Genomic DNA, 14,704 nt, shown 5'->3' with positions numbered 1-14,704 from the left:
TCTCTCAGCGTTCAAGGTTCTTCACTGTTATCCTCTTCTACAAAATCGAGAAAGACATCTTCAACAAGCTTTTGGAGCCTCACCCGATTCACAGGTAAAGCATTCACAGGCGTTTTCACATAGAGCTTTTGTGTAAGCTTCGTTTTCCCTACAACAGAGCATGGTAGCGATCGGCCAATCTGAATCCTTGAGTCCGACTTGTGCCCTGGGAGCTGCTCGCGATATGACGTTCACTGCGTCCATGGACGTGGTCCAACTATCTTCGAGCTGCAGACGAAAAACAAAGCTTCACAGACGAAGAACAAGAAAAGTACCTTTCCATTTGTTCATTAACTGGTAACGAAATTGACTCTTGGTCGATATATACAGCCTTCTGTTATAACGTGTTTGCAGCACTTCCAATAAGATACTCCGAAGAACTTTGCGGAAGAAAGGCCTGAAAAGGCAATTGTTAAAACCAAAAAAAAAGTCACTTGCGAGCACACGAAGTGCTTGTCAGTACTTCTTGGGAAGCTTTCCGGCTCGCTTGTCTTTCCTGCGCTTAAATGCATCATATGGGCCAGCCTCGTCGATCAAATCACTTGCTCTGTCATCGGTGTACAAATATACAGCAGCATCAACTGCTTCTGGTGTAATTTTACATTTGTGATACTCTTCATATATATCACGTATTCTTTAAGAGTCGTCACAGTCTTCCTGCAAACCAGAAAAATAGTCAACGACTTCATAAACCAAGTAGCAACACAAACCTGACGAGGTTCATTTACAAGAACAGGTTGAAACCTCCTCGCTTATTTTTTTTATGTGTTTTCTATGCTCGTCGAACCTATACACTGAAGGACTAAGCAAACATAATCCTAGAAGTGAAGTTTTTTAATCTTTACCAGAAGTTCGCCTCTCGCTAATGCAGGCTTCAATAAATTCACAATGTCCAAGCCTGCCCCTTTATTTCCACCTCTTCCGCCAACAAAGCCTGAGCCAACGAGCGTATGGACTTCGTCTCTAGAAGTATAACGTTGCCTTGTGATATCAAGCATTATTAGATATATCATTCTAAGTATAAACAAACCAAAAAACAACTTTACCTGCTGCTCAATTCACCACGCTCTCTAGCTCCAGCAAACAATTCCATATCCAGAGACAGCGCTCGGTTCTCCTGTATGTGCCAGCAGAAACATGTAAACTTCACCACAATTTACAAAAATCCACTCACCGTGAGAAACTCTGGAACATTTCTATGGCAAGGCCTTCAGCAATCGCTGTCTTGCCAACACTAGGCTCTCCAAGTAAGATGGGAGTTCTTCTTGCTAGAATCTCTACAACTCTTTGCAACTTCATTGTCTCGGCCATTGAAAAGATCAATTTGCCGTCACTATCACGTTCACATAAAAATCGTTGAGAGCACCTTTCTCTAGAAGACGGCGTGGTAAGACGACAAGCACCAAAAGCAAACAAATGAGTCCTTTTCTATCAGGACGTTTGCTTGAAGAGGCTGGCAAACTCACGGTGTTCTTCCGTCCTTGGCAAGTAGTTTCAGCTTTTAGCTTTTGCTTTTTCAATCCAAGCCTGAAAAAAACAGTTGAGCCACACTCAAACAACCATTTCTATCTATCACGTATTTGTCAATAATGTTAGTACGTCATATGCTCTGGGGTGATGTAGTTCTCCAGAGCCGCCTGATGGTGACGCCAAACCTTCTCCATTCCTCTCCTTGGCAATCAATATTACATCGCAGCCGTGCTCGAAAATGCGCGCCTAGTGCATGGTCATAGATCAAATCCACAAGATTTCACCTGGAGAGTTTCCGGATTGGAGCTATAAAAGCAGGATATGTTAAAGTCCAACGGTCTCGAATCATCATTATGTCCTGATCCAATTGTCCTTTTTTGTTATGTTTTTTTACCTCTAAATTCATTCATTCATTCATGTTACTTGTTTACAAGGTTTCCACCAAGAAGCATGACACCAATGGATTCAAGTATGCAAGTGTGACAATTGGTCTATTTGTCATCCAATTTCGTCAGCATCGATGTTGTCTGCCTGTCCCTTGTAGTGGATGGTCCTGTTTCAGCTGGCATTGCCCTGCTTGCTTGTGGATGGACGCGAGTGCTGGATTCCTCACCTTGTCCTTTGTAGTGGATGTGGTTTGGTTGTGGGCGCCAGAGCGACACGTTTCCTCGCTCACCATCTGCGGTTACTTTTATAGTTCTAAATATGTATATTTAAGTTCTTCTTATTCATGAAATAGAACATAATATTTTCTTTTGATTATTTTCATTCATAGGTATATATGAATGAGTATATTTCATTCCTGGTACTAATACTGGTTTAAACTTTTGTAATTTTGCATACCTTTGAAGTATATGTAGCATATATTGATATACATAATCTGTTGAGAGTTGTTCTTTCAAAAAATTCTGAGCACATTTTCCAACCATAGCAGCCTTTTAAGTAAAGGAATTTGTTAAAATTAAATACAATTATATTAAAAAAACCAACCTCATAGATATTTGAATTACTCCATTGTATGGCTTCTTGAATAGAATCACAAATATTTTCTCTAGTAATTGGTAGAAAATGAACATGTGGAAGTAAAGACCTTGAGAAGAAATCCCAATAATATGGTTCAATCCTTAACATTGTTGATCCACATGACAATATATACTTCAAACTCACTGACCAAGCATTGCCTTCGGCATAGATTTTATATCTAGAATTCATATAAGTTAACTGTTACACATAAATAAATCTTACCTTGAGAAACACTGGTTAGACAAATCAGAATTGGTGAAATTGGCTTTTTCTTCTGTAATCCAATCCTGAAAAAACAAATCAATATAATAAGTTGATAATTATAGATTTATATACCTGATGTTGAATTAGTATATTTGTAGAGTTGCACTTAACCAGATTAGACCTTATTAGTCCCATTTGCGTATTTCCTCTCCAATATGCAATAGGTTTTCTTCTAAACCAATCAATCTTTTCGGCTTCCGTAAAGATTCTTTCACTCTCAATGCTCCAAGGAGGGATATTTACTTCTGGCCTGCAAAGAAAATTAACAAAAAAACATTATTAAACTAGAGAATTTACCATCCCCATATAGACCAATCTGGAAAGACAATATCATAATGCCGATTTCTTGTTGTGCAATACCCAAAAACAGGGGGAGGTGATGTGAAGAGGTAACGCCATCTGGGAACGAGAGGATGGTCTTGGCAATTAAACATAATATCCACATCAGGAACCATTCCAGGGAACTCATTCAACAACATTGCCAATCCCTTGAGTGTGTATTCAGCCCTGGTTTGAAAGCACTGCTTGTATGTCTGAGTGTATAGCTTACCACCCAGAATGATCACCCTAAAATAAGCCTTCTCCTTGCCAGCTTCAAGAGCTTTCCTAGTTATTCCACCCTTCCATGGTGCAAGATCATGTTCTATCCAGTTGAAATAAGAGGGACATGTTTGGTTACCCAAGAAGTGACAATTGTGAATTCGTGCTCTCTGCTGCACTGGTGGATTTGATTCAGTAAGTGATAGCAAAAGTAGTGACGCTCCCAAAGCAACAACGCAAAACCAACCGAGAACGAGCCTAGACATCTTAGAACCCTATATTAAATCCGCTAACTGATAAATAACAGGTGAAAGATTTAGGGCTCCAAAAACTCGAAGAATCCTGGCAGAATTATGGCATGCTGCGACGCTGTGATCGATCTCTCTTTCAGATCCGGGTCTCTCGGCATCCACATTCGCTCTTCGCGATGGCGCTCCAAGAGAAAGAAGCTGTAAGTTTGATTTTCTCCCTCGATGATGCGTGCTTCATGATCTTCTTGTAGCGTGTGGGTCACGAGGAGCCGGATGTGGTCCCTGTTGTGATTTTCGCACTGAAAGCGTGCAGCAGCTTGAGAGATTTAGAGGCCGGGACGATTATCCACGCTCATGCCATCGAATCCAGGCATGATTCTTGCAGCATTCGTGTGGCCAGCAGCCTGATTAATATGTATGCGAAGTGTGGAAGCATGGCGCTCGCGAGGGCCGTGTTTGATGCCATGCCAACGATTCGCGACGTTGTCTCGTGGACTACTATGATTGCCGGGTATGCCGAGAATGGGGAAATTGATTTGGCATTCACTCTCTTTTCTACCATGCAACAGGAAGGCTGTGCTCCAAACGAGCGGACTTTCACTGCTGTTCTCAAGGCGTGCGCGGGGCTGGCGTCGAGAGAAAGATATCGAGAACTCCATGGAAAGATTTGGAAGGTGAAAAGTCTGGAGAGGGGCAGGGCTCTTCACTTGCAAGCAGCGAGCACTGGATTCGAGGGGGATGCTTTCGTTTGTAGCAGCCTGGTGGAGATGTATGCGAAGTGTGGGAGCTTGGTCGATGCGAAGGCAGTCTTTGACAGGATGAGCTCGCCGGACGTCGTGGCCTGGACAGTTTTGATGCTGGGATATGTCGAGAACGAAGAGGAAGATCTGGCACTGGAACTTCTGGCGTCCATGAAAGAGAACGCGCGGTGCGCTCCAAATGCTCGAACGTTGTCAGTGGCTGTGAAGGCCTGCACGAGTCTGGCTTTGAAAGAAGAGGGAAAGATCGTCGCTGGCACAAAACTCGTCAAACTAGCTTCTCTGGAGAAAGGAATGTCGGTTCACTGTGAAGCCGTCAAGACTGGCTGGATCTCGGAGAGTTTTCTGGCAACCAGCCTTGTGGACATGTATGGGAAGTGTGGTAGCCTGCTGGATGCACGCATGATATTTGACAAGATGGACTCCAGCAATGTGGTATCGTGGAACTCACTCATCCTCGGCTATGTGGAAAACGATGAGGAAGATTTGGCTCTTGCTGTTTTCAAGTCTATGGATGGTTTCTGCGAGCTCGATTCTCGAACGTTTGTTGCTGCAACGAAGGCTTGTAGCAACTTGGCAGCCAAAGAACAGGCGAGGAAACTTGATGGAAAGCTGGTGAAGGTGAGGTCTTTGGAGAAGGGCCGTGAAGTTCATGGCTTAGCGGGGCGCTGTGACAGGGATGCATTCCTGGGATCTGCTTTGGTCGAGATGTATTCTCAGTGTGGAAGCTTGGTTGATGCATGGAGAGCCTACGAGGAGATGAGTTATCCTGATGTTGTGGCGTGGACTACTTTGATCCTGGCTTATGCTGAGAATGGAGAAGAAAGCCGGGCTCTGGAAGTTTTCGAGTTCATGAAGCCGAAAGGTTGCGAGCCAGACTCGGGGGTTTTCATTGCTGCAATCAGAGCTTGTGGGAGACTAGCCGAGAATTGTCTACCAGGCAGCAAGCTGAAGGCTCTTGAGAAAACGATGATGGTTCACTCGCAAGCTTTGAGGTACTCCTTGGACTCGAGCATCTTCTTCGACAACACGCTCGTGGACACTTATGCAAAGTGTGGGAGCTCGGAAGATTCACGCAGGGCATTCGACAGGATGTCTTCTCACAGCGTGGTTTCGTGGACTGTTTTGATGGCCGGCTGCGTGGAGAACGGGAACGAAGAACTGGCCCTGGAACTTTTCTCAGTCATGGGAGTTGAGCCCGACGCGCAGTCTTATGTTGCTGCATTGAACGCATGCATTGCTCTTGCAGTAGGAGAGCCAGGGAAGCATGTCGACGATGGAAAGGCTGTGAAGCTACGAGCTCTAGACAGAGGCATGGCTATCCATTCTCAAGCAGCAGCCGGGTGCTGGGAGGTAGACTTTTTTGTTAGCAGCACCCTGGTGGAGTTATATGCGCGGTGTGGAAATATGCTCGATGCCAGAATGGTCTTCGACAGGATGCCGTGCCATGATCTCGTCTCCTGGAACACGTTAATTCTCGGTTATGCCGAGAATTGTAAGGAAGAATTTGCTCTCAAGTTATACCTTGAGCTCCAGGAAAACGAGAAGCTCTACTCAGCTGATGCGCAAACTTTCGCCGCTGCTCTTAAGGCCTGTAGCAATCAGGTGGATTTGGAAACAGGGAGAAGGCTCCACAGAGAAATTTGCAGAGCTGGGGATGAAAACGATGAAGTTGTAGCTGCTTGCTTGGTGGATTTGTATGGCAAGTGTGGAAGCACGATTAATTCTCGGCTGGTCTTTGACTCTACCCCCGGAGAAGACATGGTAAGCTGGAACGCTCTGTTAGCATCTTACGCTCGTCAAGGGGATTCTGACGAGGTTCTCGGTCTCTTTCACAGGATGCAAGACGAAGCTCTTGGAGTTGATGGTATTACTTTTGTCTCAGTTTTGACGGCATGCAGTCATGCTGGCCTTGTCGAGCGAGGCACTCGCTACTTTGAGGAAATGATGTCCAAGTATGGTGTAAAACCCGACATTGATCACTACCACTGCGTGGTTGATCTTCTCGGCCGAGCCAACCGGCTGGATGAGGCTGTTGCCATGGTGAGAAGGATGCCTTTTGAGCCGAGTTCACTGACTTGGAGGACTGTGCTAGGTGCTTGTGGCAAGTGGAAAAACTCGAGCATCGGGCAGCTAGCGTTCGAGTCACTGCTGGAGCTTGGTGATGATCGAGATGTTTCAGCAGCCTATTTATTGATGGTGAAAGCCCGATGAAGATATAGTTTCTACAACCTTGACTTTAGGACTTTGTCACGCTGTTCTGGCAAGGTCCATCTAAAATACACTAGACAAGGAAGTGACATTTCAAGGCTTAAAAAGGCTCTCATTTGCTCTCATCCTTCAGAAGCAGAAGGCAGTATGGCGCCTGTATCTAGCACCATGAGTGAAGATGCTCAAGGCCACTTTGATCTCAAGAGCATGATCTTCTCGCTGGTGACTCCTTTCATGCTCAAGGCTGTGGTGCTGCTCGGGATTCCCGAGATGATCTCCAAGGCAGGCCCGCTTTCCCTCAAGCAGATCGTGTCACGTCTCTCAAATGTCAAGCACATTCAGCCGGACCTCCTCGAGAGAATCCTCCAGTTTTTGGTCCACAAGCGGGCACTGAGCGAGAAGATCGACGAGAAAGATGGAGAAACGTACTACGGCCTCACTCCAATCTCAAAGTGGCTCGCGGAAGAGCACCATCTCCTGCTCTTGTGCACGCACGAGTATGGCATGGCCGCGTTCCAAAAGGTGAATGAAGCAGTGCTGGATGGAGGCCACGCTTACGAGTTGGCCAACAAATGTCGTGTTTGGGAGCACGACCCCGGCCACGGCGACGAGTACGTGAAGCTGCTCAACGATGCTATGGTCGCTTGGAGCAGCGTCACCATCTCCCTCGTCCTCGAGCACTACGATGGATTCAAAGACGTGAAGAAGCTCGTGGATGTTGGCGGTGGCCTTGGAATGTGCATGGGCAAGATTGTGAAGAAGTATCCCCACATCGAAGGTGTCAACTTTGATCTCCCTCACACCGTTTCGAGTGCTCCAGCCTTTCCCGGTAAGATTCAAGACACATCTTCTTTTGATTTCTTCATGTTTTTTTCTTAACAGGTGTTGCTCATGTGGGAGGCAACATGTTTGAGAGTGTACCAAGTGCTGATGCTCTTCTTATCAAGGTACTCTGTCTTCTTTTTCCTTGAGGTTGTGATCGTCATGGTGTTTCTTCAGTCTGTTATGATCAATTTTAGCGACGAGGATTGCCTCAAGATGCTGGCGAATTGCTACAAAGCTCTGCCAAGAGGAGGCAAACTGATAGTGATCGAGCTCATATACTCCAAGGAGGGACCATTCGAGATGGACCTGGACATGATTATGATCGGCTTCACAGACGGTGGCAAGACCAGGCGATTTGAAGAACACAAAGCGCTGCTCGAGAACAGTGGCTTTGGCAACGTTTCCCTCGTGGCCGTTCCTTCCAAGGAGCAAGTTATAGAAGCTTACAAGCTCTAAACAAAGTGAATGAGATGTTTGTGCTGGTTGTATTTTAGAGTTTATTGTCACCGTTGACAATATGGACTGCTCCAGTGTTGAAGCGAGCATCATCGATAAAAATAAAAGAGTTTGAGGCTTGGATAATATTCTTCCTGGAGATTTTGCCGCTTGGGGATAGGTGGCCTAAAGTAACGATGCCATGAAGAATTCCGCACTCTGGACGCGTGACCGACGCCATGGAGCAGATTTTGTGCTTGGTATGTCAACTTCTGCTTAACTTTTGTGACAACTATAGCATATGGATATGGTGATGTTTGCTCGAATCAAGAGTGTGTCATTTCATCGTCTTACATCGATCATTGCTAAATGATAGAGATGTTGCAGCAGTTTCCTTGTTTGATTATTTTGCAGTAGCTAAGACTTACATTTTTTTATAGATCTTTCAACACAACATGGCCTCAAATACATTTTCTGTATTCCCTTTCCATATTTCATACACTTGGTGCCTTGACTTGACTTGAATTGACTATGTTCACTTTGAATTGACTTTATTTTACTTTCTTGAGCGCCGGTGACAAAAATTTGCAGAACTGGGGATGAAACAAATGAAGCTCTAGGTTGGTCTTCGACTCTACGCCCGGAGAAGACATGGTAAAACGCTCTAGCAGCCTCACGAAGTTTTCAGCCTCTTTAAAAAGATGCAAGACGAAGCGTTTGGATTACTTTCGTCTCAGTTTTACTAGCGTTGGGCAGCTAGCATTCAAGTCACTGCTGGAGCTTGATGATGATCAAATTGTTGCAGGAGCATATTTATTGATGGTGAAATCCCGATGAAGATATAGTTTTTGCGACCTTGACTTTGTCACGCAAGGATATTTTCCGACTTTGTCACGCTGTTCTGGCAGCGTGGACCTTAAAATACAGTAGACAGGGAAGTGACATTTCAACCAGTCTTAAAGAAGGTTTTCATTTACTCTCGTCCTTTCAGAATCAGTAGGGTATGGTGCCTGGATCTAACACCATGAGTGAAGATGCTCAAGGCCACTTTGATCTCAAGAGCATGATCTTCTCGCTGTCGTGTCACGTCTCTCGAACGCGAAGAACTGTCAGCCGGATCTCCTCGAGAGACTCCTCCAGTTTCTGGTCCACAAGCGGGCACTGAGCAAGAAGATCGACGAGAAAGATGGAGAAACGTACTACGGCCTCACTCCAATCTCCAAGGGGCTTGCGGAGGAGCATCATCACCTGCTGCTATGCACGCACGTGCTGAATGGTGCTGAAGGTGCACGTCCTAAAGGTGGTGCTGAATGGAGGCCACGCTTACGAGATTGCCAACAAATGTCGTGTTTGGGAGCACGACACCGGCCACAGCGACGAGTACGTGAAGCTGCTCAACGATCCTATGTTCGCGTGGAGCAGCGTCACCATCTCCCTCGTCCACGAGCACTACGATGGATTCAAAGACGCGAAGAAGCTCGTGGATGGTGGCCTTGGAATGTGCATGGGCAAGATCGTGGAGAAATATCCCCACATCGAAGGTGTCAACTTTGATCTCCCTCACACTGTTGAGAGCGCTCCAGCCATTCCCGGTAAGGATTGAAGTTTTGTTTCTGATTCCTCCATGTCTTTATGCTTTTCCAGGTGGGAGGAAATATGTTTGAGAGTGTACCAAGTGCTGATGCTCTTTTTATCAAGGTTGTAACTCTTGCTCTTTGTTTTGATCATTGGTGTTTCTTCAGTCTACTTTGCTCAATTTTAGCGACGAGGATTGCCTGAAGATGCTGGCGAATTGCAACAAAGCTCTGCCACGAGGAGGCAAGATGATAGTGGTCGACCTTATGTACTCCAAGGACGGGGCTGGACCTACACCGACGGTGGCAAGACCAGGCGATTTGAAGAACACAAGGTGCTGCTTGAAAAAAGTGGCTTTGGCAACGTTTCCCTCTTGAACGTTCCGTCCAAGGAGCAAGTTATTGAAGCTTACAAACTGTAAATAAACATGTTTAATATACATTTTTCAACAAAAAGGTGAGTGAAGATCAAGCACAATATAACATTGAATTGTTCAATCATCATAGAATTTACATTTCAAAAAATGGGTGACCTTGTTGGGATACCTTTCCTTGCCCGCTTTCTAAATCCTTGAAGAGCAGACTTCTCAGGCTCTACAGTATTGTAAGGGATACTAGCTTCGTCCATTCTCCTCGCACAAACTTGCTCAATGGAGCTTTGCTCTGGCTGCTTTCGTTTCCTATTGCACGGAGCCTTCGCCTTGGGAGCCCTAGGCCGATCCTTTGGCTTGACCTTAACGACGACCCGGGCATGATCGTTCCGTAAAACATCACCATCTTGAGCCACGCTAGGCTGAGGAAAAGGTGGCGGAGTGTTCTCATCCTGACCCTGGGGCTCGAGCGCGTGCAACCCTCGGCACTGAAGCTTGCAGTAGAGCGAGCAGTAGAGAGCTCCGTGCAGCACCCTCTTGCAGTGGCGGCATAGTACCGAGTTTTGCACCTCTATTCCTCGGGGCCTGGCGTGGAGATAAAAGATTGGGCCTCCGTTGATGGTAAACGTCTCCATCCCCGACGTATCGATGAGGCGCTCCGCCTCACACGCCTTGAGTGCAGTAAGGCGGCCTGAGATTACGATCTGCAAAGCGTTTCGGGGATCGCAAGTCCGGTGATCCTTTTTGCATTCTTGACACAGGGACGCTAAGCACTGCTTGCAGAAGAAGCTCTTCTTGCGTTTCCCGGATGTGCAGTTGGCGTGGAGTTCACACGCTGTGAAGAAGTCCGTCACGTTCAACAGAGCTTGCAACCACGACGCCATAACTCTCGTAAAGGAAAATGTGTCTTCCTTTAGGTCTCCACTGTTTATATGCTCGTGTTTAAGTAGTTCCTTTTGGTAACTTAGGAAAATTACCTTTAGGTCGTGGTTACATAAAATGTTTCCCTAAATCAATGCATCAGCCGGGAGTCGAACCCGGGTCTATTGCTTGGAAGGCAATTATCCTAACCGTTGGACTACTGATGCTTAATACATTTGGTTAAAACTCTTAACTTAACTTCTGGCTTAAAAAAGTCTAATTTAATAAAGCTCACATTTAGCTTGAACCAAATGTTATGCTCGTCAGGAATGAGAGGAAACGAGCGAGATCTCTTCTCGATCTGACTGCAAGCTCTTTCTCCTCCGAATCATTCGATTGGAAAGAAGCCGCAAGGGCCATCAAAGTCGCCGGCGCAGCCAGGGACCTCGCCCGCTCTCGAATCATCCACGCCCAAATCAGCGCGAGCAAGACTAACGGAGGCGATCGATTCCTACTCAATCTCCTCATCGAGAGCTATGGAAAATGCCACAGCGCTGCCGAGGCATTGGCGGTGTTCCAATCGATGCCAATGCCCAACACATTCTCCTATAATCTCCTTATCACAGCATTTGCCCAGAACGGGCATTTGGAGGAGGCCAGATCCACGTTCGAGGAGCTCCCGCTCAAGAGCGTGATCTCATGGACGGCCATGATCACTGCCTACGCCAATGCCGGACACGTGGACGTTGCGCGATCGTTCTTTGATAGAATGCCACAGCCCAATCTCGTCTCCTGGACCGCCATTCTCCAGGGCTATGCCCTAGCTGGGGATCTTGAGGGCGCGCGTCAGATCTTCTACTCCATGCCGGAGGATCGCGATGCCGTGGCTGTCAACGCGATGATCGTCGCCTACGCGGACAGCGGCCACACGGTCGAGGCACGGGGCTTGTTCGATGGGATCGTCCAGGGTAGGGATTTGGTTTCTTGGAACACGATGATCCAGTCGTACGCGACGAGCGGGCGAGTGGAATCGTCTCGATGGATCTTTGAGAGAATGCCGGCCAGGGATGTGTTCTCGTGGACGGCGCTGCTCACAGTGAACGCCCAGGTGGGTGGAGCGGTGGAGTGCCGCCGGATCTTCGACGCCATGCCGGGGAAGAATCTGGTCTCGTGGAATGGGATGCTACTGGGCTACAGCCAATCCGGCCAGGCGGATCTCGCGAGAGTCTTGCTCGAGAGAATGCCGTGCTGGGACGAGAATTCGTGGAACACGGTGATCACAGCGCTTGGGCAGGGTGGAGAGATGGACGCTGCCAGGGATCTGCTAGAGAAGTACCAGGATTTAGGAAGCGTGGTGGTGTGGAGCGCGCTTGTCAAGGGATTTGCCTTGAATGGGTATCTTGAAGAGGCTGAGAAGCTCTTTTACTCGAGGCTGGATCTAGACACAGTGGCCTGGACGTCGATGCTCGCTGCTTACGCGCTCAAAGGACTGATGGACAGAGCTAGAGAAACTTTCGATCGAATGCCCAGCAAGGACGTGGTAGCGTTCACAGCCTTGATCCATGGATATGCCCAGAACGGGCATATTGCCGAGGCTCGTCGTGTCTTCTCACGAATGCCCAAGAACAGTGCTCTCTCTTGGACAACGATGATTCAAGCGCTCGGACAGGCCGGCCAGCTCCAGGAAGCTCGGACGCTCTTCGATGCCACTCCCCAGCAGTGTGTGATCTCCTGGACAACGATGATCCAAGCCTATGCTAGCAGCGGCATGGACGACGAGTCTCTGGAGCTCTTCCGGTTACTGGATCAAGCTGGGCTGAGGCCAAACACGATCACGTATCTGGGAGTTCTCACTGCTTGCTCTCATGCTGGGCTCGTCGACGATGGCCATTACTACTTCGTCTCCATGTCCAGGGACCAGGAGATTGTTCCAAGCGTGGAGCATTTCCATTGCATGGTGGACATCCTTGCTCGGTCTGGACGCGTGAGAGATGCCGTGGAGCTCGTCGAGAGTATGCCTTTTGTGCCCGACTCCATGGCATTGACGACGCTGCTCAATTCTTGTCGAGCGGATGGTGATGTTGGTCGTGGAGCCTCGGTTGCGGAGTCACTTCTTAGAAGCCATCCGGAGAACACGTCGGGATACTCGCTTCTGGCAGGGATTTTTGCTGGAGCTACAGAGGAGGCCTGAGAATTTCGGAAGAATCAGGTAAGAGATTGATTCATATTTGGCTTCTAAAACTTGGTTTTTCTTTCTTCCAGTGGCTATGGACGAACCAACCAGTGGTTTAGACAGGTGACATGGTAAGAAAGTTTCTTTTCTTTCTTTCGTTCTTATAGGTTTTTATGCTGTTACAGGAGGTTGCTTTCTAGAAGTAAGAAAAAATCAACGGTATGTTTGTCTTAAGAAGTTTTGACTGAGATTTTTTTTGTTGTGGCTATGGCCGTCTCTGTACAGGGCTCAGCGCTAGGACAATTGCGTCTTGGGAGCGCAATTGTGACACCAAAAGGATCAAAACTTTGCTTCACTTCATTGCGTAAATTTTCTCCAAAGGCCGCGCTTGCTGAGAAACCAGCACCAACAAAGGTACATTTCCTCCTCCTTCTAGTTCCCAACCAAGCTAGTTGTAGCTGTTTGTTAGACTGGATCTTGGTCGTGGAGGCACAACAATTCCTCCTTGAAAATCAATTTTGTCGAGCAATCCAGTGTTGGAGACAAATGCCTGCTACTACTTCCAACTGTGTCGGACGTGAGCACCACGGAAGAATGGAAAGCCGTGTCTCAAGATATCGTCACAAAGGACAGTTCGTGGAGGTCTGTGACTGTGGATTGGCCGGGATTTGGCCTCTCGGACAGGCCAGCGATAGACTACACTGCTGATACCTTGGAAAAGTTCCTCGTAGACTTTGTCATGGCACAAGATGGACCTCTTGGAAGCACAACAGGTCAGTGTACATTTTTTTCTTTACTCTAGAACTCTAGTGCAAGAGTTAATTAGTTTCTTATACTCCAGCTCCAGTGATTGCCGGAGGTGGTCATGCTGCAACCATTGCCGCAAAGGCCATCGCCGGAGGAAAGATCAATGCCCGAGCTTTGGTTGCGGTAGCTCCAACATGGGCCGGACCTTTGCCAATTGTTTTCGGACAAAGTCCCGATGCCGTATCCAAGTAAGTAGTGCTTAGTTCCAAAATCATTCTTTTCTTTCTCAACTCTATCGCTTTGCCATTGTTTACGTACAGGTATGGATTCCTTCGAGGAGCTTTGCGAGCGCCTGCCGTGGGCTGGGCTCTTTACAACGCACTCGTGAGCAGCCGGAGCAACATACGAAAACAGTACGAAAGTCACGTCTACTCAGAGTCGAGCAACGTGACTGACGCCATCGTCGATAGCCGCCTCGCTCTCACCAAGCTCCCAGGAGCTCGCTACGCTCCTGCGGCCTTTCTCACTGGCCTGCTTGATCCAGTGAAGAGCCGGGAAGAATTTGTGGAGCTGTTTGGCGCTCTGGACGGGAAAGTCCCAGCGTTGGTCATGGTTTCCACGGCCAGTCCGAGGCGCTCTAGAGCCGAGATGGAAGCTCTCCGGGATGCCAAGGGTGTGGCCAAGCTTGTGGAAATTCCAGGAGCTCTCTTGGCACACGAGGAGTTCCCTGGACGAGTTGCTAGTGAGCTCTATGAATTCCTCTCAAATCTATGAATTGGAAGTTTGGCCCATGAAGTTTCTCTCATATCATGTGTCAAACAAAGAATTCCTCGCTAATCTATGAATGGAAGTTTCCTCTTTGATAGTTTCTGTCAATAGTTTTCTCGATCGTGTCAAGCAATGGGTCCATCGTGATCTCATATTTTTCTTCTCGTCAACAATTCATTGACTTTGCCATAATCAACTAGTGTTGACCATAGTTATACCACCTTTCATAGAGGTTTCTAACGAACACAGCAATGCAGCTACGTGGTGCGAGTCTTTGCATGCAACACATATACTCATAAGCCACGTGGTAAATACACGCGACTTCTACTTTCGCCGGCGCGAATATTCGCTGGTGGCCACCCACAATTTCCCGCTCTCGGACTACCTGTCGTGG

The 14,704-nt window shown here is 47.4% G+C and overlaps 4 protein-coding genes and 1 non-coding gene across 8 annotated transcripts; 4 read left to right on the top strand and 1 right to left on the bottom strand.

Moving 5' to 3' along the window:
• Positions 1-3,681: 3,681 nt before the first annotated feature.
• LOC112346777 (pentatricopeptide repeat-containing protein At4g18520, chloroplastic-like) lies at positions 3,682-6,681 on the top strand. Of its 3 annotated transcripts, none has more exons than XM_024676396.1 (3): positions 3,682-3,787; positions 3,839-6,388; positions 6,441-6,581. In XM_024676396.1, exons 1-3 carry the CDS (start codon positions 3,695-3,697, stop codon positions 6,480-6,482), a joined length of 2,685 nt encoding a protein of 894 aa, XP_024532164.1. In that variant the 5' UTR covers positions 3,682-3,694; the 3' UTR covers positions 6,483-6,581. The 3 variants fall into 3 exon arrangements, with proteins under 3 accessions (XP_024532164.1, XP_024532165.1, XP_024532163.1); XM_024676397.1 differs by lacking the exon at positions 6,441-6,581 and having other exon boundaries at positions 3,839-6,109; positions 6,184-6,313; XM_024676395.1 differs by having other exon boundaries at positions 3,839-6,681.
• On the top strand, positions 6,617-7,965 carry LOC9640250 ((R,S)-reticuline 7-O-methyltransferase). The gene is made up of 3 exons (XM_002971678.2): positions 6,617-7,385; positions 7,439-7,503; positions 7,556-7,965. Exons 1-3 carry the CDS (start codon positions 6,704-6,706, stop codon positions 7,835-7,837), a joined length of 1,029 nt encoding a protein of 342 aa, XP_002971724.2. The 5' UTR covers positions 6,617-6,703; the 3' UTR covers positions 7,838-7,965.
• A 502-nt stretch (positions 7,966-8,467) lies between these two features.
• LOC9639974 (anthranilate N-methyltransferase) lies at positions 8,468-9,768 on the top strand. Its single transcript, XM_024676325.1, has 3 exons — positions 8,468-8,638; positions 9,102-9,383; positions 9,559-9,768. Exons 1-3 carry the CDS (start codon positions 8,468-8,470, stop codon positions 9,766-9,768), a joined length of 663 nt encoding a protein of 220 aa, XP_024532093.1.
• Positions 9,769-10,777: 1,009 nt separating this feature from the next.
• Positions 10,778-10,849, bottom strand: TRNAG-UCC. The gene has a single exon. It is a non-coding gene; the product is annotated as a tRNA-Gly (tRNA).
• A 78-nt stretch (positions 10,850-10,927) lies between these two features.
• Positions 10,928-14,410, top strand: LOC9640247 (pentatricopeptide repeat-containing protein At4g02750). Of its 2 annotated transcripts, XM_024676404.1 has the most exons (7): positions 12,618-12,831; positions 12,885-12,926; positions 12,981-13,014; positions 13,081-13,209; positions 13,265-13,568; positions 13,637-13,790; positions 13,863-14,410. In XM_024676404.1, exons 1-7 carry the CDS (start codon positions 12,695-12,697, stop codon positions 14,314-14,316), a joined length of 1,254 nt encoding a protein of 417 aa, XP_024532172.1. In that variant the 5' UTR covers positions 12,618-12,694; the 3' UTR covers positions 14,317-14,410. The 2 variants fall into 2 exon arrangements, with proteins under 2 accessions (XP_024532171.1, XP_024532172.1); XM_024676403.1 differs by lacking the exons at positions 13,265-13,568; positions 13,637-13,790; positions 13,863-14,410 and having other exon boundaries at positions 10,928-12,831; positions 12,981-12,997; positions 13,081-13,160.
• Positions 14,411-14,704: the final 294 nt, after the last annotated feature.

Source organism: Selaginella moellendorffii, unplaced genomic scaffold (genome assembly GCF_000143415.4).
Source record: "Selaginella moellendorffii unplaced genomic scaffold, v1.0 SELMOscaffold_17, whole genome shotgun sequence".
Lineage (NCBI taxonomy): Eukaryota > Viridiplantae > Streptophyta > Lycopodiopsida > Selaginellales > Selaginellaceae > Selaginella > Selaginella moellendorffii.
The sequence above is the reverse complement of the archived record's forward strand: the minus strand, read 5'-3'. Positions and strand labels throughout refer to the sequence as shown.

Excerpts from the sequence above, each read along its gene's own strand:
- LOC9639974 (XM_024676325.1), top strand. The coding sequence starts at position 8,468 with ATGGTAAAACGCTCTAGCAGCCTCACGAAGTTTTCAGCCTCTTTAAAA. Across the intron at positions 8,639-9,101 it reads CAGGAGCATATTTATTGATG|GTGCACGTCCTAAAGGTGGT; the intron begins GTGAAATCCCGA and ends ATGGTGCTGAAG. Across the intron at positions 9,384-9,558 it reads ACTTTGATCTCCCTCACACT|TCTACTTTGCTCAATTTTAG; the intron begins GTTGAGAGCGCT and ends GTGTTTCTTCAG.
- LOC9640250 (XM_002971678.2), top strand. The coding sequence starts at position 6,704 with ATGGCGCCTGTATCTAGCACCATGAGTGAAGATGCTCAAGGCCACTTT. Across the intron at positions 7,386-7,438 it reads GAGTGCTCCAGCCTTTCCCG|GTGTTGCTCATGTGGGAGGC; the intron begins GTAAGATTCAAG and ends TTTTCTTAACAG. Across the intron at positions 7,504-7,555 it reads CTGATGCTCTTCTTATCAAG|TCTGTTATGATCAATTTTAG; the intron begins GTACTCTGTCTT and ends GTGTTTCTTCAG.
- LOC112346777 (XM_024676395.1), top strand. The coding sequence starts at position 3,695 with ATGCTGCGACGCTGTGATCGATCTCTCTTTCAGATCCGGGTCTCTCGG. Across the intron at positions 3,788-3,838 it reads CGCTCCAAGAGAAAGAAGCT|CGTGTGGGTCACGAGGAGCC; the intron begins GTAAGTTTGATT and ends ATCTTCTTGTAG.
- LOC9640247 (XM_024676403.1), top strand. The coding sequence starts at position 10,939 with ATGCTCGTCAGGAATGAGAGGAAACGAGCGAGATCTCTTCTCGATCTG.